This window comes from Lynx canadensis, chromosome B2 (genome assembly GCF_007474595.2).
Source record: "Lynx canadensis isolate LIC74 chromosome B2, mLynCan4.pri.v2, whole genome shotgun sequence".
In the NCBI taxonomy this organism is placed as follows: Eukaryota; Metazoa; Chordata; class Mammalia; order Carnivora; family Felidae; genus Lynx; species Lynx canadensis.
Genome location: NC_044307.1, coordinates 131,102,686 through 131,129,003, shown reverse-complemented (window position 1 = coordinate 131,129,003; position 26,318 = coordinate 131,102,686). Strand labels below are relative to the sequence as shown.

Genomic DNA, 26,318 nt, shown 5'->3' with positions numbered 1-26,318 from the left:
GTATTGTCTTTTATTCATCATTTTTTTTTAAATGTTTACTTATTTTTGGGAAGAGAGAGAGAGAGAGAGAGACAGAGTGTGATGGGGAGGGGCAGAGAGAGAGACACACACAGAATCTGAAGCAGGCTCCAGGCTCTGAGCTGTCAGCACACGGCCTGATGCAGGGCTCGAACCCACGGACCGCAAGATCATGACCCAAGCTGAAGCTGGATGCTCAACCAACCGAGCCACCCGGGTGCCCTTGAAACTGTATTTTAAAAGTTACATGCTCTGAAGTTTTTAATACGAGGACATATGGTCTCAAATACCTCCAAGTCAAAAGTAATGAATGAAGAGCACAATGTCCCATGGCCATAAGAAAATGTTCAACTTCTCTCTCATCGTAAGGTGGCATAAGAGCATATGACAGAGTTTTCCAACAAAGATTTCCACCAACAAAGACAATTTAAAAGATATTAAATTCAGACAATCTGAAAGAAATATGCCAAACACAAGAGTAGACAGCAATTCATACACAATGATCCCAGTCCTTAAGGAACTTACGTCGATGGGAGAGGAGAATGCTGATCACCATGTGTGACGTGCCACAAATCTTTGAGAGAAGTACAAACAGGGCACTGAGGAAAGAGACAGAAGGTGGAGGGAGGTAAAGGAGGCACAAGCAACCTTTCCAAAAATATGTGAACTGTGTGTTGAAAAAGAGACTGGAATTAGATTCAAGGTAATTAAGGGAAAAGCAATTCAAGGAAACAGAATGAACAGGTGAAGTAATCTAGTCTTCCATGGTTTTCCCTGTGAAGCAGCTTCCGAATGCTCGTTTAAGCTAAATGAAATCCTGGAATGTCTGATTGATGAAGACCTGATTCAAATATCAGACTTTAACTACTAAAATCACAGTGTTTTCATTCTCAACAGAATTTCTCCCAGCCCAACATCCTGTTTAGCAGAGCCCACCGTTCCTATCATTTCTGGGCCCCTTTCAAACTCAGCATGCTGTTTGGCCACTTACTGGTATTCTTAGGAGTTTCTGGCAACAGGGTAAATCGCTCCTTATTCAACTTTCAATGTTAGAGAGAGATTCTCAATGATCCTCCTGTAATGTCTAGGAACACTTCTCTCCACTTGCTATAATTGGGAAGGAAAGGAAATTAAGAGATGAGAAGGAACAGATCTTCCTTCACTTATGATGGGGTTATGTCCGGATACTGTAAGTTCAAAACATCGTTAAGTCAAAAAATGCACTGAGGGGCACCCGGGGGGCTCAGTCAGTTAAGCATCCAATTTTCGGCTCAGGTCATGATCTCCCGGTTCATGAGTTTGAGCCCTGTGTCTGGCTCTATGCTGACAGCTCGGGGGCCTGGAGCCTACTTCGGATTCTGTGTGTCTCCCTCTCTCAAAAATAAACAAACATTTAAAAAAATGCATTGAATATACCTAATCTACCAAACATCATACCTTAAATGTGCTCAGAACACCTACAGTAGCCTACAACTGGGCAAAATCATCTAATACAGAGGCTATTTTAGAATAAAGTTGGCTGTCTCATGTAATTTATTAAACATTGTACTGAAAGTGAAAAGCAGAATGGTTGCATGGGAACAGAATGGTTGCCAACAGGATCCGTCCTTGGCCCTTGTGACTGCATGGTGGCCTGGGGGCTTTGGCTACGATTGCCAAGGATCATGGAAGGGGACATCCTGCATAACACTAGCCCAGGAAAAGATCCAAATTCAAAATTCGAAATATAGTTTCTCCTGAATTCCTATGGCTTTTGCACCATCACAAAGTCGAAAAACTGTAAGTCCACCATCGTGATGTCAGGGACTGTCTGCATAAACAGTGACTGGGGTGCCTTAAGTCTGAAAGTCTCTTAAGTCAATCAGCTGCTGTTCATTTTCGTCATGAACATGGCATTGGCTCACTGGAGTGGCTGAGTAACATCAGTTACTTCTGGCAGCACCGACATGGGCAGGATCTGAAAAATCACTTGATATGAAAATAAGGTCTGAGGAACTCTGGAAGAAGGAGAGGAATCCTGACATCCGCTTCTGTTCTAAATTGGTAACTCGTTACTCTGCACTGAGACAAGGGGAGAAAAGACATACCTATGTGGGTGTGAACTAAATCCTGGTATCACCCCTTCCTCTGTAAGGAACAACTGTCTCCTCTCCTTTCTTTTTTATTTTTTAAATAATTTATTTTTTTATTAAAAATAATTTATTGTCAAATTGGTTTATTTATTTTTTTGAGAGAGAATCCTAAGTAGGCTCCATGCTGTGAGCACAATGCATGATGTGGGGCTCAAACTCGCAAACCGTGAGATCATGTGACTTGAGCCAAAATCAAGGGTCAGCTGCTCAAACAACTGAGCTACCTGGGCGCCCCTCTCCTTTCCTTAATCTAAAGCCATAATCCAAACTGTCTCTATAAAAAGTGCCAACGTTCACTGAGATGCACTTTTCCTAAAATTTTCTAGACCATGATACTAAAATTACAGATAAAGCAGATCTTTTGGTTCTCCTGCTGAAAACCCTCCAGTGGCTTCAAATGAATTCTAAACTTCCTACCAAGATCTGGACCCTCCCTGCTCTCCAATCTCAACTACTAAAAATACCCTAATTTCTAGTCTCAAAGTCTTCATTTCTGTTCCTAGAATATGCCAAGTGTTCCCTCCTCATGCCCTTTGCAATCCAGAAAGTTTTTGCTTCAAATCTTCAAAAACTCCTTCTCCTTGTTTAGGTCTCGGCGCTTGGTATATATGTGGGATGAATGAATGAAAAAAGGAGTGAGCGGACTAGAAAGAATCAAGGAAGGCAACTCCCAGGAAATGGGAGTAGTTCATAGGAAGCTGGTCTGCAAAGAAAGCAGCATGGAATGGCTCTGAGCAACTGAGGAGGGAAGGAGTCATCTCCTTTAGCCCTTCAAAGAAAAAGTTATTTCTCGACACACTATCTGTGTGCTTTCTTGGCGCTCTCACTGGCCCTCGTTGGTCAAAGAGATTCCCAAGGGTTGTCCTCCCCGACCCTTTAGCGTCACAGCACCAATACCATCCTCGCTATTAGTATAAACAACACCTGGTTCCCCAGCAGGGCCAGGCCTCTCTCTTCTGAGCCTCTCCAGCTCCAGGCATCTGCTTTGCTGGAGCATTCAGCACACGTGCCTGTCCTGACTTCTTTGCAGACCTGACTCCTACACCGGACTGAGCCCTCTATGAAGGCACACATCTATTCCCTAGAGGGTAAGGCAGGAACTCAATGAATTTATGTATTAAAGAATAAGGAGATATTTAAAAAACCATTCAGCGGTATAGTAAAAGCAGAGATTAGTAGCCAAAAGCCTGTGTGACAATCCAGTGCACGTCATGTAGGCACGCCCTGACCTACGGTGAGCCCTTGGGTTTGTCTTGAAACTTCTCTGCATGTTAATAACAAAACCTCTCATTTTACTAACTTCACAGGTGAGACAGTGAATGTGAACATATCTCAAAACCGGTCAGTGTTGTAGAATAAGTAGTTAACTTTTAAAATGATGCTAACCTAAAGTTTTACCAACATTCTCAGCTCTTCTCTAAGACAGAATTCTTCCCTCAGCTTCAATTCACTGCAATTTGTGAAGGAAAGTTCTAGCTATTTTATCTACAGCTTTGGATGATGGAGATGGGTGCCCAACCTTCCATTAGCAGGAACAAGTGAATTTAACTCTCTTAAGGGAACAATTATTTCATTCTGAGAAAAATGGAATTATGTGACCCTCCAAGATTAGGCAAAAATGTTTGGAAAGTAGGTTCCAAGCTTCTTATGTCCCTTTAGATTTTTAGAAGTGTAATAACTTTTTGTGAACCAATTTGTTCCAGACTAAAGTAGCAAAGTAAAGCTCTGTGATGGCAAAAATAGTTAGCCAAATGATATCACATACGCTAATTTAAATTTTTTAAATGTTTATTATTTTTGAGAGAGACAGACAGAGACAGAGAGCAAGCAGGGGAGGGGCAGAGAGAGAGAGGGAGACACGGAATCAGAAGCAGGTTCCAGGCTCTGAGCTACCAGCACAGAGCCTGATGCAGGGTTCGAATTCACGGACTGTGAGATCATGACCTGAGCTGAAGTCAGCCGCTTAACCGACTGAGTCATCCAGGTGACCCACACATACACTAATTTAATATAAATACGAAATTTCTCCAACTGATTAGTCTAACAATGGACATCTTTTTTCCAATCCTTCAAAGGACAATTAAACCAAACACATCCAACCAATTCTCTTTCTTCTCTTTGAGAGAGAAATGGAGTCAGATACCTGACATCCTAAAACTGCTTTCTAAACTCCCATACTGGCATGGAATACCAGCACTTTAATGCTAATAATACAAGGTCCACAGGAAAGAGGGGGAAAAATGAGAAATCACAGGCAAGGGTGCAGTGAAACTTCACTTTCATACATTGCTAGAGGCGGAAAATTGGTTCAATCACTCAGGAAAGTAGGTTGGCAATATATCAAGAATCATTACTATGTTCATATTGTGTGAAACAAGAATTTCACCTTTGAGAATATATCCTAGGAAAATGATCAAGGAAAAGCTACAAACACAAAGGTTTTCATTATAAAGTTATTTATGATTAAAAAGATTTGAAAGCAAATTAAATGTCTAACACCTGGAAAATATTTAGGCTCACTAGGGTATGGCTACACTAGGGACCATTACATAACCTTGAAAAATTACTGTGATAATGACGGCATAGCAACATGAATAAATAGACATGATATATATACCTAAGCAAAAAAGTCAGGATTAAGACGATATGCCCTAATAGGAAATAGTCACCCAAATGAAGATGGTCGCATTACAGTAGTAAAATTAAGGTCAATTTTTTGTTCTCTATTTTATAAAATCTGTCATGATATTTTCACAACTTAAAATTTAAGAAAGGAATACTAAATGGAATCTAGTTCATTTATCACTGAACAAATTATTACTTTTATTTATTTTTATTTTTTTTACTGAAGTATAATTGACATACAATATCCTATTGGTATCCTGCGTCCATCGTGGTGATTTGATATTTTTATACATTACAAAATGATCCCCATGGTAAGTTTAGTTACCATTTGTCATCATATAGAGCTATTACAATATTATTGACTGTATTCCTTATGCTGTATATTATATATTCACGACACTAAGTTTTTTTAACTCCAAGTTCGTATCTCTTAACACCATTCACCTGTTTCACCCATCTACCAGCCCCTCCCTACCCTGGGAACCAACAGTTTGTTTACTGTATTTATGAGTCTGTTTCCATTTCGTTTATTCATTTGTTTTGCTTTTAGGACTCCACACGTAAGTGACACGATATGGTATTTGTCTTTCTCTGTCTGACCTATTTCACTTAGCATAATATCCTCCACGTCTACCCATGTTGTCACAAATAGCAAGATTTGATTCTTTTTTTAATGGGTGATATTATCTATATATAGCACATCTTCTTCATCTGTTCGTCTATTGACAGACACTTAAGTTACTTCCACATCTTGGATATTGGAAATAAACACACGGGTGCATATATGTCTTCAAACTAATGTCTTCATTTTCTTCAGATAAATGCCCAGAAGTGGAATTGCTGGATCATATGGTAGTTCTATTTTTAATTTTTTGAAAAAATATGGAACGTTTCACGAATTTACATATCATCCTTGCACAGAGGCCATGCCCATCAATCTTCAATAATTCCAATTTTAGTGTAAGTGCTGCCGAAGCAAGCACAAATTACATCTCTTAAAGAATGGCATTATTAGAGCACCTGGGTGGTTCAGTTGGTTAAGCAACCAGGACTCTTGAATTTGGCTCAGGTCATGACCTCACGGTTTGTGAGTTTGAGTCGGGTGTCAGGCTCCATGCTGACAGCACAGAACTTGCTTGGGATTCTCTCTCTCCCTCTCTTTCTCTGCCCCTCCTCAGCTTGCGCGCTCTCTCTCTCTTTCTCAAAATAAATAAATAAATAAATAAATAAATAAATAAATAAACTTAAAAAAAAAAGAAGACAGCATGATGCTTCAACTAAAGGCACAGCTAGAGGCTGGTATGGCTGAAACCAGTGTTTAAGAGAGAAAATAGTAAGAATGAAGTGACCATGGTGTGAGTAGGAGACAGGTCACATCACATAGGGTCTTGTAGACCATTCTGAGGACTGTGGCTTTTATTCTGAATCAAATGGAAAGCCACTGTGGAGTTTTGATTCACTGGAATAGGAACACGCTGGGCACTGTACTGAGAATAAACAGAGACTAATAATTGTAGCTCCTAATAGCAGTAAGAGGTAATCAGATTCCTGTTTTATATTTTGAACATGGAACCAACAGGATTTTCTAACAGATGGAATATGAAAGAAAGACAAGATTGAAGGTGATTATTATTTTTTATGTAAGCAATCAGAATCAAGTTCGTTCCATTGAAATGAGGGAAGATCAGGGAGAATGATTTTGAGCAGCAAGTTCAGGAATTCAGTTTGGACGTACTAAGTTTGAGATGTCTATTAGATACCCAAGTAGACATGACATGTAAATAGATATGAATTTGGTGGTGACTGACATACAGATGGCATATAAAACCAGGAGACCTGATGAGTTCAGGAAGGAATGGCAATAGAGGAGTTGGCATGACCTGGCTCCTGGTACATCCCACTTTTAGGAAGCTGAGAAAAAGAAGGGGTCAGCAGAGGAGATTGAGAAGGAGCTGCCAGTGAGGTAAGAAGAGAATCTGCACAGCGTAGTGTTCTAGAAGTCAAGTAAAGAGAATGAACAGAGGAACCATTAGGGAGTTGACAGGAAAGGAAGGACTGAAAATAGACCTCTGGTCACATCGCAGCAGACACTAACACACAGAGACAGGGTAAGTTACAACGAGGGGTGTGTGAGTGAGAGTGGGAGCTCAGGATGGCTTACTGACTTGAGAAAAAGAACGCGTGAATTAAGTTTTCAGAGGCTTTCATTACTGTAAAAGTGTTGTTTTATGTGTGTCAAAACATAAACATTAATGGTTTTTTTTTTTGATGCCAGCAGGTCTGACTATATAATTCACAGAGCCCCTTGTTCAAATGTTACTAAGAATTTCAAGATGGCAGCACCAGAGCATTAAACCAAGTGCAGGGCCCTGTTAGGAGTGAAGGCTTATGTGACTGTAATTGCATGGGACACACATCCACAAAGCCGGCCCTAGACGCAAGGCATCTCAACTTAATAAATAAAAGTACTGCTGGTACAGCAGGCTTCCACAGTTTCTTGTTTAAAACAAAACAAAACAAAACAAAACACTTAACATTTATTGGAGAATACAAGCAGAAAAAATAAATGATATAAACATAAGGAGAATCTGTTAGAATGTAATTTACTTTTTTTTCCCCCAACTTGCTTTCAAAGCTAAATCAGCATATATGGATCTGAAGTCATTATAGTATGACAGCAAAAAAGGGCAGAGGAGTCATTAAATTTGATAGCACTAATAAAACTACATGAGAAAAGGGAAAGAAAACAGGCTTACTTTTCATTAGTATGCAGACAAAATAAAAAAAAAATCTCCTTCACAGTGCTTTAAAAGTTTTGGTTAACGTCCCTAAATGAACATTTAATATATAAATTCATTTTGGTTCCACCCCATTGACATAAAAAATGATGCCTGAGTCAGAATACTAAGTATAAATGCTAAAACTAAGATAGGAATGCTTCACTTTCTCACAGTAGTAAAAGAGTATTCCTTCCTACACTTTTCAAAATACATGCACATGTAAATGTATTCCTTTATTCGGCTAATATATGCAATATCTACTTTACCAGGTACCATGTAAGGTGCTAAACTTGTACTATTTTTCTCTTTCAGCTTTATTCTAAATATAACTGAAAAGGCCGGTAAGCAACACCTCTTGCTTTATTGTACATTCCAGGTCATGCCATGACTCATTTGGAGGATTTTCCCTCCAGGAGTTTTGGTAACAGTCTTCAGTGAATTTTTACTCCAAAGATCTCTTTTTAGCTCAAAAGCTACTTGCTCTGTGAAGCCTTACCCAATCTTCCCAAGTACAGACAATCATTATTCATCTGTGCCTCCCTGGCCATGTGTTCATGCTCACATTACTATGCCTTTGCTATCCATTATAGTTACTTGTTTTCAAGTCTCTGCTTGTAGATGGTGAGATCTGTGATGGCAAAATTAGTCTTATGAAGTGATAGATGCCCAGTACCTAGCAAAGTACATGGCATATATCAACTGCAACACAGAAGTTTGTTTAACAAATAAAGTATTAGATAAATGATACCAGGGTAAATATATCCAGAGGTGGTTCATTAGAAATGAGCTGTTCTATTAAGGGGGTGGACTGTATATAATTGCTTGGTTTTACATACCTCTATTTCCTGCTCCATTTGTTGTCCACTCTTAATTTCATCGCCAGTGATAGCTATTAAGATGCCTTGCCTCTCCCTCTAAACTTGGATATTCTATGGCCTTTTGGGGTCAAGTTCCAATGATACCTATGAGGCTTAGGAGATAAATCAACTGCAGACAACTAAATGGAGTGTGGCAGGTAGGTGTAGCCTCACTTTGAGAATGGCTGCTTCCAGGAATGAATACAAGTAATAGCTTTACTAACAGTTCTTAGTGGGCTATGCATTTAATAAGGAGGAAGTCAACATAGGTGCCAATGGCTGGAGGGGAACTTGGAAATTAATCAATTTTAGAAAAAGGTCAATCTCCCACATTAGGTAACTTCATCACACAGCAAGACCTTGAAATTACAGATTTGAAGTTAGAGTGTCAGATTACCATATAGAGAGAATAATCCTACACACACGCAGCCTAAATTTAATGGTGGCATGTTGCTGATTGAAAGACACTGTTCGTGGGGCGCCTGGGTGGCTCAGTCAGTTGAGCGTCTGACTCCAGCTCAGGTCATGATCTCGCGGTCCGTGAGTTCGAGCCCCGCGTCGGGCTCTGTGCTGACAGCTCAGAGCCTGGAGCCTGTTTCAGATTCTGTATCTCCCTCTCTCTCTGCCCCTCCCCTGCTCATGCTCTGTCTCTCTCTCTCAAAAATAAATAAACGTTAAAATTAAAAAAAAAAATTAAAAAAAAAAGACACTGTTCGAATTTGTTACTTTAATAAGTAAGTTTGCAAATGTATTTTGACAAGTCAGTTTAAGACCCAAATATCCTAGGGGCACCTGGGTGGCTCAGTTAAGCGTCAGACTTCAGATCATGATCTCACGGTTCATGAGTTCAACCCCTGCGTTGGGCTCTGTACTGACAGCTCAGAGCCTGGAGCCTGCTTTAGATCCTGTGTCTCCCTCTCTCTCTGCCCCTCCCCTGCTCCCACTCTGTCTCTCAAAAATAAACAAACATTAAAAAAAAAGACCCAAATGTCCTGACTCTTATGCAATAAGGATTGAATATAGGAATTTTAAATTGAGTTAAGTAAAGGACAGAGGGGCCCCGAGGGAACAAACTCACTAAAATTATATCGGAATCGTACACTTTCAATTATTTTTAGTGATTTCCTTTTATAAAATCAAACATGCATTCTATCAGTAAAAGGGTGTTACGGCTCTGACCACAGCCTTTACATAACTTAGAATTTACATTGTTCAGAAGATGAAGTGCAAAGTGAACAGCAAAAACGGCACTGGCAATTTTATCCAATGTTAAAGTATGTGACTGAAATAAACCTGTAACATTACAAATGAATGCTATGTGCACTGAAGGTGCTTTCTAAGTAACTTGACTGAATGATAATCTCGCATTCTTGAAAATGAAGCTGCATATAAGCGACCTCAATTTCTATAGAACTTTAAAAATGATATGAAAAACTTAGGTCATTAGGTGGGAAAATTCAACTATATGCATTTATTCTAAAAGTCATTAAAAACACTTTGTTTTAAAGTAGTAATTTATTTTGATATTTGAGGATATTAAATATATACCCACATAAGAAAAAATAATATGACTCTGTGGGGTTTACAGCTGATACTTATAAAGACTGGAAGGTGACTCTAATTTTACAAGTCAATCCTAGATAGTAATGGGGGACTATTTCTGCTGGGCAGTATTAGATGGTAAATAACAGGTATCGTAGGGTTTTTTTAATGTTTATTTATTTTATTTTGAGACAGAAAGCAAGAAGAGGAAGGGCAGAGAGAGGGGGAGAGAGTTTGAGAGACAGAGAATCCCAAGCAAGCTCCACGCTGTCATCATAGAGCCCGATGCAGGGCTCCGTATTCCAAACTGCGAGAACATGATCTGAGCTGAAATCAAGAGTCAGATGCTTAAGACACCCAGGTGCCCCAGTAGAGTTTTATTTAATTAAAACAGCTCATACACTCCAGACAGTTTTAAACAAGACAAAAATGATCAAAACTATCAAGACAAGCTCCCAGCAGTTATGGGAAGAGCTATCAGCAACTACTGACTGTACCTGTACCATATGCTTTACCCTCAGAGCCCTTGACATATTCTTTTTTATTATTATTATTACTTAAGGAGTTTGCCTCTGTGCATATATTGTGAAAGCACTGAACGAAGTTATTTATCATCATTGTTGCTGAAACCTATCAATGCTCTGTCTGAGTCACTCGTTGAAACATCCAAGAAAGTATAAGCATTTAATTAAGGGTCCAAAATACACTGATGTTTTACAATATCAGTTCTTGGGACATTTGTTTGACAGAAGAAAGCATGCCAATCTGTGAGTCATTCGTTTCAAGGTGTCAGAGAGAGATTTTAAGCAGAGACTGTTACGTGCCTTTCTGCTCACTCAACATCCAGGACTGGTACCTTTCCCCAGCAGCATCAACCCTAGTGACTACTTTGCTTTTCTGCTTTGTTTCTCATCTATGGAATGCCTGCCATATTCTGGAGTCCAACTTTGCATGTTTGATTTTCCTTGCTTTTTTTTTTTTACATTTTATTTATAATTGCTAGGTGTTTAAGCAGATGCAGTGATCTGAAGCATGACCTTATAGTACTATTCTAACTAAAAGTCTCAGAGCCATCCCTTCAGCATTTAAATATATAATATTCCATCTGGATACAGCCACAAGCATGGAGCTTTTCAGAATGAAAATTATTAAAATGTGTCACTGAAGTGCAGAGGCTGTGCCTTATTGCCCTTTGTACATTTAACATTGTTTTCAACACATAAAGCAGTCAGTGAATCGTGTGGGTGGGTGGGTGGATAGATGAAGTGATTAGCAATGCCGTTATCAAAGAATGGTTATGAAAAAGTGTCATTAAATCACTGATGCACATATAAAGGACTAGAGTATAGAAATACATGTAGGAACCAGAAGACTTTGAGAGTGAGTTCCCATAAACCAACCTCTAAGTATCCAAGTGACTGCATGCATAAATCTGAGAGTCTCTAACCACGGTTATCTGTGAAAGCAGACTGGATCCAGGATAAGGTCATACAAATGCAAATGTAAGATAATGTATATTGATTTTATTTCTTTACTTATAAGTTATGGTAGCATTCAAATATTGCTTTGAAAGGTAATTAGATTCATGGTTATACATTTATCATTTGCCTATAAATCTTTGATAAGTTAACTAAAGCAGTGCATACAGATGTGTCTTATGAGCTTGGCCTTTCCAGGATAAGCTGTTTTCTTTTATTAAGAACAAAAAATAAGGGGCACCTGGGTGGCTCAGACAGTTGAGCGTCCAACTTTGGCTCACGTCATGATCTCACAGTCCATGGGTTCGAGCCCCACGTTGGGGTCTGTGCTGACAGCTCAGAGCCTGGAGCCTGCTTTGGATTCTGTGTCTACCTCTCTGTCTGCCCCTCCCCTGCAGTCTGTCTCTGTGTCTCTCTCTCTCTCAAAAATAAAGATTTAAAAAAAAATGTAAAAAGAACAAATAAATCATCTTCTAGCCTCTAGACTTATATCCTGTCTAATTCTCAAAAATGTCTCAATGACTTTATCCTATTCCCTTAGTAGTCTAAGTTATCTCTGAAGCCACCAATAGGCTAAAAAAAATATAGTTATGACATCAAAATTTACAGTTGCCCAAACATCATGAATCTTAGGAAAAATAAAAAATGTGGACACAGAACAACTAAAATAAGAAACACACTAGAAAATGTAAGTCCTAGTTTAAAGAACTCAAACAGCCATTGCTTATTGAGCACTTACTAAATGTATTGTTGTAAGTGACCTATTTATACTCATGGTCAGAAACAGGACTGAGGAGGTTGGACAATCAACTCCAGAGCCTAGATCACAGAGCTAGTGAGTGGAGGAGGTGAGAATTGAAACCATGTCTACCTAATCCCATGTGCTAGTTCACTAACTAACTTTGTATAGAAAGGCCAACCATAAAGTCTCTGAGCACTGACTGCGTACAGCCTGCTTGAGATTCTCTCTCCCCCTCTCCCTGCCCCTTCCCCACTCATGCTCTCCTGGTCTCTCACAAAATAAATAAATAAACTTAAAAAAAAAAAAGAAGGGCCCAACATAAGGTACCTTAGAAGAGAGAGTAATACACCACTATCCAAAAAGGAAGAGGAAAGAATATTTTCAATGAACTTGAATACAAAGTGCTGAGGACAGAGGTTAGTCGGATGTCTACTTAGAATTATTTATTCAAATTGTTCACATAACTCTTTGACATCAGCATTTGATATCCCTTGAAGCAGCTTTTAAGTCACTTAGTGGTTTTCTAACATACAGTAACCCCACGTCCACCTAAGGCATTGAGACATAGCTTTTTTACTTTGTATATAATGTCACTGGAAATTTTAATGTAATACTTAAGTGCTGATTTGTGTAATATCAGCACAGGTGGTTTTTAATGCATCTTGTAAAGTGTATTTGTCTTATCCACAACAGAAAGATATATGGTATCACTTTTAAAATTGATCTTTAAAAGACTTGTATACAGTGAAATTCAAGGCTTGCATTTATGAGGTCATACTTCCTGGAAGAGTAAACAAATCAGTGTTAAATTTCTTTGTCCCCCTTTAAAAAATTCCATCTGGTAATCTCTAGACATTCTAATTTAGTATTGAGAGATTAGGTCACATTAGTTTGACATAATACTATGTTGTTCAAAATAAGGTAATTTAGACAGCTAGCTATCTGCAAGGAAGAGTTAGGTTAGAAATCAAATCCAAGGTCCCCCTCTTTCTATGGGGAAATTTTAAGGAACAAAATAACTTGCTTACTATTAGTATCAAGCCACTTAAGGGTTGATTTTGTTTGATTCCAACTATGTATTTTTAATCTATAAAGCAAGAGTTCTTCAAAATTAAAAAGAGTTTTTAAATTGTATTAGGACAACTAAAAACAAAAAATAGCAAGAAATTAGAAAAAACTACAGTTTATAATAACAGACACAACTAAAGGGAAAGGCATCTAAATTTAATGCTAAACATACCTGTGAAAAAAATAGTATAGAGATTATTTTGTTCTGTTTGATTCTACATCATAATGTTATAATTGAAAAGAGTTCTAGAATCCCTTATAAAGAGAAAAGATCAGAAATAAGAGTATACAAGAACTAATAACATGCTTGAATTATCAGCCAGGGACCAAAGCTGGGGGTTGGAGAAATGGATAGTTAGACAGACAATCAGAGATTTGGGACAGCAACGCACAGTCCACAGCTCAACCACAATCCTTGTTGGAAATGATTTCTCATAACACAGGGAAGAAACAGAGACTGTAAGGTTAAGCAGGGCAGGCGTAGGCTCTCCCCTGACTGTAAGCTCCACACAGACAGGGACTGTGTCTGTTTTCTGCATCCATGTTTCTCTGGTGTCCTAGAAATTGCCAGACATGGGGGTAAGTGATAGGAATTTGTTGGGAGTGAGAAAGGAAGGGAGGGGTGAAAAGTCAGATTTCATTAAGACACACCATGGGTCTCATTTTCTTCCACTATCAGTGAGGGGGCTAGACTAAATTATTTCTTGGGCCTCTTACAGTTTTAATAATTGATCATTCTAATTCTAAATAAAGATTGTTCCTGATAAACAGAACCTGAAGGCAGGGGTCAAAGACATCTCCAAGGACGCAGGAAAGAAAAAGCTGACCTGAAACAGAGTAACCATATGTACAACCAAAGGGATTTTAATTTTAAGATCACAGAGAATTATATTTAAGTTAGAACATTGGCAAGGTTGAGGTTCAACTACAATTAGACTATTCAATGATTATGGCTGGCAAAGTTTAGTAAGAAAGGTAAATAATTACAGGTAGGTGTCACGTCTTTAAATATTGACCTAATTGTATTAATGCATAGTGATTTGCCCTCACTGTAATAATTTATAGTGATTAGAAACATTATACTTGACAGCTGGGAAAGAAGGTTACTTTTGATAGAATGTGATTGTGATTGGAAATAAGGTCCTTAAAGATGTACTTAAGTAGGGGCACCTGAGTGGCTCAGTCAGTTGGGTGTCCGACTTTGGCTCGGGCCATGATCTCACGGTTTCTGAGTTTGAGCCCCGCATAGGGCTCTGTGCTGACAGCTCGGAGCCTGGAGCCTGCTTCTGATTTTGTGTCTCCCTATCTGCTTCTCCCCTGTTCATGCTCTGTCTCTCTCTCAAAAAAAAGAAAATAAATATCAAAAAAAAAAAAAAAAAAAAGATGTAGTTAAGTTAAAATGAGGTCATTAGGGTGGGGCCCTGACCCAACATGACTGGCGTCCTTATAAAAGGAAGGTATTTTGAGCAGTTTTAAAAGATACAGATACTCACCAAGAGAAAGCCAGGTGAAGACACAGGGAAGAGACATCCACAAGCCAAGGAGAGAAGCCTCAGAAGAGGCCAACCCCACACCCTGACCTCAAACTTCTAGCCCCCAGAACTGTGAGAAGATTAATTTTTCTTGTTTAAGTTACTCAGTCTATGGTGTTTTGTTATGTGGCCCTTGCAAACTAAATCACACCTCCACAAATCTCTGAAATCTCTTCTATAGTTTATTTCTGGCATAACAGCCTGCTTAGTTCTCAGAGTTATGCATGATGCTTGTGTCAAAACATTTATTAATACATGATATTAAGAAAGCCTGTAGTTTTCCATCATTGATAAACTGGAAGGCAGACTATGACAGATCACAATAAAGTATCATATTCTAGAATTTACAATCAACATGAAACTCCACAAAGGATTATTTCCAGTGAGGGTAAACAATGAGGTGAGAAACAACCCAGCCCTACACTCAGAAACTCAATCAGTACCATATTCATATAAACTTTCTAGTATAAAACTCAAAGTTAAAGAAGTATAGACTATTAAATGGAAAATCCTGATAAGACCTACTTACTGATAAGACCTACGCCTCTCAACAGTAGTCTGGATTATGCACAACATGCTAAGTGATGGCAATTGTGATAAAGACGTAATAGTAACCAGAGAAAAGTCTGGTAGCAGGCACTAAGAAATTTAGAAACCAAGGCTAAACTATATCCAACTTAAACTATTCCTCTTCCCATCCCCAACCAAAGGTATTTTGCACAGTTTTAAGACTCAAAAGATAAAAGGACTGTGAAGCCATCATTTTTCCAACCTATACTAATCCCTAACCATACTGCTATCACTATTCCTTCTCATAATCAACATTTTGAACAAATCAGGCTCTTTCTCCTGGTGATGATGATTTTACTGTGCCTGTAGATGATCCTGCAGCTACCCCAGCCTCTCAGCTTCTTATCCACTTTTCCCCAAGGACCTTGTTCTCCACCCTGCCTGTGCAACTCACTCTCACAAAAGGACACCGGAGATTGTCATTTAACAATAAATGCACGCCACCACAAACTTGATTTCTAGCATCCTTTCTCTGATCACAATCTGTTTTCTTTACAGTTTGTGCCCCTTCCCAGTTCCCCCATTTGGATTAATCCTCAGCTCCTCTGCCATGTCCAATTCATTGACTTCTAACACCACTTTACTATCCCTCATCTCTAATATCCTCATATCTTCCTTTACCCAGCCTTACTTCCACATGCGATCATTACTATAGCTCCCCTGTATTTCTGTAACCCCCTTGCCCCTCTCTTCTTCTATCACATGTGTTTGAGTCAATTCAACTCTCCAACTGACTCCTCGCCTTTGGTGAGACAACTCCACATGGGTAAGGAACAACATTCACAGTGACTGTTCTCACTTCAAATTCATGAGCACTGGCCTCAAGCAGGCCTTTCGTAATGCTCGTAGTCTTGTTGTACATTCCTAGTTTAACTCACCCACTTCTAGACTACATTTTCTACCTCCTCTTTCCCCAAACCTCCACATTGTCTTCCTTCTTCTCATGTTCAGTTGACGACCTTGCTTCTTATTTGTTGAGAAAACAGAGGCAATCAAAAGAGGACATCTAAATGTTCCCACACGCAAATCTACCAACTTACCTTCTTGTTACAATGGACGAATTCTTTGCCCTCCTACCCAAGACCAACTGTTAACACTTGTACACTGGATCCCATCCCATCCCCTACCCAGTAATCTCTCTCCTGCATTATTGACTTTTCCCACTCTACAAGATCATTCCCATCAGCATAGAAATATGTTGAATTAGTCCCCATCTGTGTAAAACCATTACCTGGCCCCACATTCCCCCCTCCAGCTACTGTCCCATTTGCTTTGTCCAAAAACCTTTGATTCCTGCCACTATAAACCCTTCTCTTTCTCCTGTATTCCACATATGCATTCCGTTGGCACATCCTTTTGGTTCTTCCTAAATATATTCAGAAACCAGTTACTTCTCACTATCTCCACCTTTATACCTTTGTCCAAATCATCACGATCCCCCACTTGGATTACTGAAATATGTTCTTCAACTCCTCTATATTTTATTCTTCCTAATTTCACCTGTAAATATTATATAATGTAAGTCAGATCACAGCAGTATAATTACCAAAACCTTCCATACCTTCCACCTCACTTGGAGTAAAAGCTAAAGCCCTTACAAAGGACTTTCAAGGACCTCTGTGATTTGAACCCCTTTTTCCCACTCCTACCCCAACCTCATCTCCTTCTTTTCTATTTGGCTGACTGTTTTTTTTTTTTCAACGTTTATTTATTTTTGGGACAGAGAGAGACAGAGCATGAACGGGCGAGGGGCAGAGAGAGAGGGAGACACAGAATCGGAAACAGGCTCCAGGCTCTGAGCCATCAGCCCAGAGCCCGACGCGGGGCTCGAACTCACGGACCGCGAGATCGTGACCTGGCTGAAGTCGGACGCTTAACCGACTGCGCCACCCAGGCGCCCCTGGCTGACTGTTTTAACAACACTGGTATCCATGCTATTCCTCGAATATGGCCAGAAACTGCAACCTCTGTGGCCAGTGTCTTTTTGTCCCCTTTTGCCTATGATTTCTTCCCCCACAGAGTAGCATCACTTACTGCCTCATGTTTACGTCAGTTGTTTTCTCAAAAACCACCTTACTTATGCCACTTTCCTGATCTCCACAAAAACAGCATCTCTGCTGCCGATACTCTCCCATCCTTCTTTCTCTCCTTGACATTGCTTTACTCTTTTCATGGCACTTATTACTATGGGATGTATTATGTATTTATTGCGTATCTAGTGTTTATCTCTTACTACATGGAATCAGGCAAGAACTTTGGTTTGTTCATTTGACTCTCCAATGCCTAGAATAGTGCCTGGTGCACATTAGGCACTCAGTAAATACCTGCCAAATGAATGAACCAGTATTATCATCAGCATCAGTTATCAGGATCATCTTTATTATCTAAATGCCCAGGCCTAAAGGGTTCATGCACAGCAACTCTAAGACTCTTAGGTGTAACACAACCTAAAACAGGGCAACTCTGCTGGGAGAAGGGTTTGGAAAGAACATAGCCAGCATTTACTGGAAACAATGATGTGCACTTTACTGGCTAAGGCCAGAAGAGGAAAATCATTTCATGCCTCAAGAATTAGGTTTTAATCAAAACTAGCAGAACATGGTCACACGCAGATTCTATTCCTTAACAGAGCACTTCCATTAGAACAGCTTTGTATTATTTTTTCATCACTTAAATCCACAAAAAAGTATATGAATAAGTAATAGAAGGGAAAGCTGAAAAAAAGAGAATGGGATTTTCCTAAATCACTGATTTAAAATCTATCATTGTTGGTTGTTGTTGTTATTTTACATGTTACATTCCAACAACATCTTCTTTTTTCTTAGAACTATTTCTCTATCATAGTCTCTTTTCAAGTAGAAAAAGAAAATTTACCCAAATGGAAATTTGAATAACCTAGTCACAAGGGTTCAAAGTAAAATAAACTTCAAGGTCTTATCATTTTGAAGCAAACTTACTACATAGATGGCATCTTCCTTTCTTCCTTTAGAAGATGCATGTGTTAGTCGTCATTTTTCCAGTGGGAACAGAATTCTAACACCACATTAAAATGTACAGATTTAGAATGAGAACTTGCATTGCATGTAAGGGGAAAAAAATATGTATATATAACAAAGCAAGCTGATGTGTAATATATGAGAAAGTGGGCATGAAGCAGTATTAAATAAATAAAAGGAAAGTTAATAAGGCAAAGAATTTAAATAATACAAGGATCTAAGAATTAATGTGTCAGGTGATAACACTTCAGCATATCTGCTTCTCAGAAGATACATGCAACTTAAATTAAATGCCTAAATACTGACAATTAGAAATGGGGTGTGGGAGTGAAATTCAGTGGTAATTGTTTCAACTCAGATATTTATATAGAATTTTGAGTGTCTACTTTGCCAAAATCAAAATGTATCAAAAAAGGTCCCCACCACATACGGTCAACTTACTTTACAATGATCATACTGGAGCTGTAAGGCTGGAACATCCCCTCCAATCGGCATTTGCTTTTGAAGCTCTTCGTCTTTAATATTCAGCCATTTGATCAATTCTTCTAAAGATGTCAGCAACCTGTTCCATTTCTCAGCACTGGCCTCCAAGTGGGCCCTGTTGAGAGACAGTACTGACCACATTTAGAAGTTGGAATTGCATTTAAAAAATCATACATCTTCCCTTAGACTAATAATCTTGAATGACGAACTAATGTTCACGTCCAATAAAAAGCCTGACTCTTAGTAAAAAAAAAAACAAAAAAAAAACCCTAAACAAGTTATTTTGAAGAAGCTAGAATATGCAGATATGTTGGTAATACCTACCAAAATTGTAAATGGATAACTACACACCACAAAGGCATAAATATGAGGTTTTCAAGAAGAATTTCCATGATATAAAATTATGAAAGCAAGTTTCAGTAGCTTATGTATAGTATACATGCACACTGAACTACAATTTTCTTCTCCTTTCATCCATCTATGTGAAGAAAGTGATAGAGAGGAAAAGAGAGCAACTATATAGATACAAAATGTTTAGAAAGATAGATACTAGATGAGCTTACATCTGAGAACACAGTAAACATGCGATTTTTATATATTTAGGTACTAATTGAGTATGTACAACAGGCCCATATTATTTTTCTTTCTAAAAGAGCTAATTAATTTTTTAGGAAAGGAAATTATTAAAGCCTTAACATTCCTTAAAACCAAATAAATTACTGAAAGTAGAACATCACCAGCATTTACCTCCAAAAGCTGGAAAACAACCAGTCATTGCTTGCATAGAACACTATTTGGCTCAAGGCTGACTGGTGTCCAGTGACAAATGTCTATTGTGAACAGAAAACAATCGGGCAGAAATTGTTGATTGCAGTACTGTGTCCCCTGGTTTAAAGGTGAGGTCTTTGTTTCAATAACAATTTCGGGGTTTAGGACAGAAAAGGACCTTCAGATTCTTAAATTATGAACTTTATAATCAGGAAACCATGTGTCTGAGATACGTTTTTGTGTGATTCAGATTCCAATAAAAGTAAAAGCCCTTGAGGTGGGAATGCAAATTGGTGCAGCCACTCTGGAAAACAGTGTGGAGGTTCCTCAGAAAATTAAAAATAGACCTACCCTATGACCCAGCAATAGCACTGCTAGGAATTTACCCAAGGGATACAGGAGTGCTGATGCATAGGGGCACTTGTACCCCAATGTTTATAGCAGCACTCTCAACAATAGCCAAACTATGGAAAGAGCCTAAATGTCCATCAACTGATGAATGGATAAAGAAATTGTGGTTTATATACACAATGGAGTACTACGCGGCAATGAGAAAGAATGAAACATGGCCTTTTGTAGCAACGTGGATGGAACTGGAGAGTGTGATGCTAAGTGAAATAAGCCATACAGAGAAAGACAGATACCATATGTTTTCACTCTTATGTGGATCCTGAGAAACTTAACAGAAACTCATGGGGGAGGGGAAGGGGGAAAAAAAAAGAGGTTAGAGTGGCAGAAAGCCAAAGCATAAGAGACTCTTAAAAACTGAGAACAAACTGAGGGTTGATGGGGGTGGGAGGGAGGGGTGGGTGGGTGATGGGTATTGAGGAGGGCACCTTTTGGGATGAGCACTGGGTGTTGTATGGAAACCAATTTGACGATAAATTTCATATATTGAAAAAAAAATAAAAATGAATGCAAAATGAAAAAAAAAAAAGTAAAAGCCCTTGAGAATAAAAATACAAATAAAAGCACAAATTTGGGGCCTTGAAGAAAGCCCACTTACTCAGCCTCAATCCTACACTTCATGCGTTGGACTTGAAAAGAGGGATCAGTCAGAAACAACTCCAGGGACTCAGCCCTGCACCACACCAGTGGGCGGATAGTGAATGTGGATGTAAGTATTCAACTGTGTGAAATGGAATTACCTTGACCTTTCAGACTGAAAGGTGAGGGCTGATGGAAATAGACCTCAGCCTTGTTACGCAACAAAGGTCACCCACTTGGGGCAACTTCAGGTGCAAGAAACTTCTGCTGATCAGGTTTCATATCCTCTCATTTAGCTGTCACCTTGACATTAGCATTATGATCCCCACTGCCACAAAACTGCTCCTTCCCTGAGTGATATGAGACCAACCAACCAAATATGGCCTCTACTGTCCTTCAGCTCTATCAGTAATTTCCTTTCTGGACATCGATTTACTAGAGCTTCTGTCCCAAAGCTGATAACTCTTCTATAGTTAATTTAAACAAGTATTTCCCCATTGGTCACATTAGGTGGTACTCCAGTGGTGAATATTCAACAACATCCTAAGTCTTTGTTTAAAAGTTCATAATGTTTTTAGAAGAACAACTATCTGATCTCTAGTTCATCTCTTGTTCATAAAATAATGGCCATGCTCTATCTGCCAATATTCTTGGCTAAAAGAAAAAAAATGGAGTTCCATAGATCTCTAAAATACCATGAACCAACATTCAGTCACATACAAAAGGCCAACTGTCCTGTCATCTATTTATAGTTCCATTGTCAGCTAGCTAATAATATAAAGCAAACTATTCAACCTTTAAAATTCTATATCTTATTCAAAAGAGCTAGGTATGAAATAATAAAAAAATGATTTGTAAATGACAGAAAGAAGTTTGAGGTATTTTATAATTCTTTGAGAACTGTATGATTAACAGGTTCATGTTATTCTCTTGCATTTATAATCTCTTCTATTCATTCTACAGGTGGCATGATTGACCTCACTTTACAAAATTTTGCTTTAATGAGATCCTGATTCTGCTTGAGTGCCAGCTCTCCTGTGTTCATATTGATTAATTTTAGGCCAAATATGTAATTACCTATCCCTGATAAACAGTAATTTTACTTGTCACAGAGCAGAACTAAATAACTTCAATCATATTAACTGAAAACTCTGCCACTTACGGATCATTTTGCCATAAATATATTTGACTGAGGTGTTGCAATTTCTGTCTAGTATTTTTAAATGCAAAAAAAAAAAATGACAGCTAGAAATCAGAGGCCTTTAGTCAATCAAGATGTGTTTCAGTGTCTCTGTGTGCAAAACACTTAAGCACATAGCCTGACCTCTTATTTTAGATAATTTGATCCTGCTTCTTCAATGTCTGTAGTTTAACTCTTTAATCAATAACTAAATCGACATTACATTCCTTTGAAATCCAGTTACATACACGCATTGTATTGAAGAGCATGCAAATGATTTTTTTCCAATGCAATTAACTCTTTTGACCGCACAAAATAATGAAATTGATCACTGAAATCTATTGCATCTAGCACCCGAAGGACTCTTCATAAAGATGAAGGCAATGTTTTTTAATTTTTTTTTTCAATGTTTATTTATTTTTGGGACAGAGAGAGACAGAGCATGAACGGGGGAGGGGCAGAGAGAGAGGGAGACACAGAATCGGAAACAGGCTCCAGGCTCTGAGCCATCAGCCCAGAGCCCGACGCGGGGCTCGAACTCACGGACCGCGAGATCGTGACCTGGCTGAAGTCGGACGCTTAACCGACTGCACCACCCAGGCGCCCCGAAGGCAATGTTTTTTAAAGAGAGATACTGAAGTGACTTTGAAATAGATGAGAATACATTGGTGTACGTATTTCTCTGCATCTTCCTTCTTCCATCATAAAAAGCAAGCTGATTTGGCAGAAACCTTGCCTGGAAAATCTGTTCTGGTTATTCTCCAATAGATTATAACTATGTGTTCAGTGGATTACTACCATATGCCCAAATAAATGCATGCTTCCGTAGTAGCCTTCAGTGTTCTAGTTCCAATTTAATTCTTTCATCTTTCAAGATGAAAGCGTTTTCTTGGGCACTGGATTGAATGTTTTGCAAGTAGAAACCTTAAATTTGTTTTTGGTATACCTGTCCTTTCTCATTTTAACTCTAAAAATTTTAAAGCTTCCCCTTTCCCCACAACTATAGATGACCAGTCATCAATCATATATTCATAACCTTAAAACATTTCTTTTTCTTTTTCTAAGTAGGCTCCATGCCCAGCATGGAGCCCAATGCAGGGCTTGAGCTCATGACCCTGAGATCAAGACCTGAGCTGAGATCAAGAGCTGGACACTTAACTGACTGAGCCATGCAGGCACCCCAAACCATTTCTTTACCTAGCACATATCTGTGAGTACTCACATTCTGGATAACTGACTTGTTATCCTAATTTTCACCTGCTTCAGTTCATTCTTTGGGTACCTCACATGATCAAAACAAGATATACTTTCATTGAATGGATTAGCAACCTGTATATAGAACATGCTTTACATAAGTTAGCTCCTTTTAGATTGAATCATTTATTTTACAACTCTATCAATGTTTTTAAGTCACCAGCTGTTTTTAAAAATATATAATGCAAAAAACTTCTTAGAAGGTAAGGAGCCATTAAAATGGTACCTCATTATTCAAATATGGTAGAAAAGGAATTATGGAAGAAACGTGAATTAATATCTATTTTAAATCACAAAAGCCTTTACTTTCCAATATTTCTTTAAAGAAGTTTTTATTACTTCTCCCAATGTAGAGATATGAAAAAGAGAGCAAACAGTGGGAGTGAGTAAGCAGTGGCATTTATAAAAATAAAATACAGCTTTCCACTTATTCACTACAAACATCCATGGAGCACTCACTCTGGAATCAGGCACTGCCCTATTTCAGAAATAAGTCCTGGGGTCAAGTTGGAAGGAAGGCAGGTAAACCAAATATACTCTGATACAAGAAACCTAACAGCTCTCTGAAGGAACCACAGCTCAGGGAAGAAACTTGCTTGGAAACCCAAGGAGAGAGTTTGGGATCCAAACTAAAATCTAAACTCTTTCCACTGCATTGCTTTCATTATGGGCAGCATTTAAGAGGGCAGAAACTGTTCGGACGTATTTATAGGTAAGTGAAGATACATTTGCAAAGTAGGTCCACCAAAGAATACAATGCCCCAAATTAATATGAGCAAATACATACTGTCTCCTATTGTGCAAGGAATGCACAGAATTAAATGTTCAATTTGGCACATTTACAACAAATGAAATTTATTTTTCATCTACAGTGAAACCCATAGTTTATAAATCGAGTTATAATGAATGAAAATACCTTTACTAGTGCAAGAATAACCAGTTACATTAAAAAGGAGTTATTCTTGTTCCCAGAAAGGCAGTTAAGACAACTAGGAAAGAAAGGAATTCAGTCTGTGTTGAAAAGAACACCAAAGCTGTGCTTCCAATACATACCAACAATATGTAGCTACTTCCATTTAAACTGACGTTAATTAAAATAAATAAAATTTGAAATTCACAGTATCTGTTGCACTAGCCACATTCAAGCACTCAATACTCCCACATGTGGCTAGTGGCTACCACACTGAATAGTACAGATACAGAATACTTCTACCTTCACAGAAAGTTCTATCAGAAAGTGTTGAACCAGAGGGGAAAAAAGAAAGAAGAGAGGAACAGAATCTTCCTCTATTCAACTTAAGAAAAGGAAATTTTAGTAGTTTTACAATATAGTTAGTAAAATCAATTGGCTAAGGCTAAAAGTGGTGTCAGTGACATTGTAAAATGTGATAACATTAGATGTAATCATGATGTTAAAGGTTAATCTTCTCTAAGGGCTCTTAAAAGGGTGCCCTGAATTTTTAAGAGGCTCATAAAAGAAAGGAAAGATAGAATTTTATCTTTGAACTCTGTTTTCATTAGATTTGACAATTTCACTGGCCTTTGAAACCATATGTTAATAAGAATCTATATTTAACATCATTAAGCTGATAAGTGGATATTTAATTAACATAATCCCAAATTAAACAAATTTAACATAAAAACTTAAGCCATGTCATTCATATTACTGAATTTATTTCCAATTCACATTTTCCCCGGGAGTGAAAAATATTTTCAAATTTCCTAACAGTCTATCTTTTAGCTGAAGTTTCAAATCATTAGCTATTGTCTCTTCTATCAATCTAAGTGAAATATATATTTGTATGTGTTGTTTTTAGATTGCAAAAAATATTTTGTACACTGGACTTCAGTATTTAAAAGTATAATCAAGAGGTGTCTGGGTGGCTCAGTTGGTTAAGCATCCGATCCTTGATTTCAGCTCAGATCATGATCTCAGGGTCGTGAGATTGAGTCCTACCTCAGGCTCCATGCTGGGGGTGCAGCCTGCTTAGGATTCTCTCTCCATCTCTTTCTGCCCCTCCCCAACATGCACGCACATCCGTGCTCACTCTCTCTCTCTCTCTCTCTCTCTCAAAAAAAAGTCTACTCAAAGTTATCAAAAAGACTGCAAAATAGTATTAACCCAAGGTAGTGAGCCACATATTATTACATAGTTCCGATGACCACACCATAGTCAAAGGAGGTAATGCCTGTAAAGCACTTAGGATAGGTCTAGCACATGAATATTCAATAAATATTAGCTGTTATAATCTTGGGCAGACATTCTCTTTCTAAAAATGATGATAAATTAGAGTAAATGTTCCCTGCCATGACAACATCAACTTTAGCACAATTTGAGATACTGAATGCACAGAAGGGACACATATCAGATGGCCTCATTCTTAGAAAAGAATGAAAGAAGGTCACATGCAGAGGGAGAGGTTTGTGGAGCTAACAAGGAACAAAAATCTTTACAAAATAGGGATGGTGGTAAATATGACAAAATCATTCAGAATCACAATGCCAATTGTAAGAAGACAGAGTCAAATTATAGTAGAAGAAATGTCATTTTTTACTTTCTTGTACAACACTAGGAAACCCAGAATCAAGAACAGGGGATAGAGAGAGTGTGGTCATCAGAGTGTCAGAGATTTAAAAGGAGAAAACAAGAAATTCAGGGGGAAGAAGAAACACCTGATATTATTGAAATAGCTTATGATGGAATCCAAGCGGAGTAGAAGGGGTTGATGGAGCCTGAAAAGAAGAAGGTTTAAGCAACTAAAGATCAGGAGAAAGGAAGGCAGGTTTGAAAGAACACAGAAAAAAGCTAAGGGTTTCACAACTGGAAATTATTAAAGGATATGCATTTTTAACCAATCTAGTTGGAATACAGTAGATGAATTACATAAACAAGATAAAAATACAAAGTTAGGTAAAAATCTATAGATGGTCCTGGTATATAATAAGCTGATGAAAGACACCCTCCTCACTAGGGCCATAATTTTAATTTGAAGGACAGCTGATTTACCAATGATGTTGCAAATGATTCCTATTTGATACAACAGAGGGCTCTTCTCTAATTAACATGGCAAGACCAGTGGCATTCTGTTGCACATGGCCAGGTGGAATATAGTAAAATAAAATGTGTGCTCTGGAGAATGGTCTGTCCTTGGTCTCCTGCAGATCAATCATCTCAGGCATGCCAAGATAACACGGGACATCAACTGAGTCCCAGGTATGGCCAGGTCTGTGAGACTTAGAAATAGGGACAAAGGCTTTTATAGACAAAGTAAGAAGAAACTTGGAAGTCAAAATAGAAAAAATATC

General features: G+C 38.3%; 1 protein-coding gene and 1 non-coding gene across 5 annotated transcripts in view; both read right to left on the bottom strand.

Moving 5' to 3' along the window:
* The window catches only part of LOC115514483 (utrophin), a 352,812-nt gene that overhangs the window by 121,325 nt on the left and 205,169 nt on the right, over window positions 1–26,318 (bottom strand). For all 4 annotated transcript variants that reach the window (XM_030316511.1, XM_030316514.1, XM_030316513.1 and 1 more), the window contains exon 31: window positions 18,782–18,938. In XM_030316511.1, the coding sequence (XP_030172371.1) occupies window positions 18,782–18,938 (157 nt within the window). The remainder of the gene's footprint in view (window positions 1–18,781; window positions 18,939–26,318) is intronic.
* On the bottom strand, window positions 5,652–5,758 carry LOC115515110. Its single transcript, XR_003969173.1, has one exon. It is a non-coding gene; the product is annotated as a U6 spliceosomal RNA (small nuclear RNA).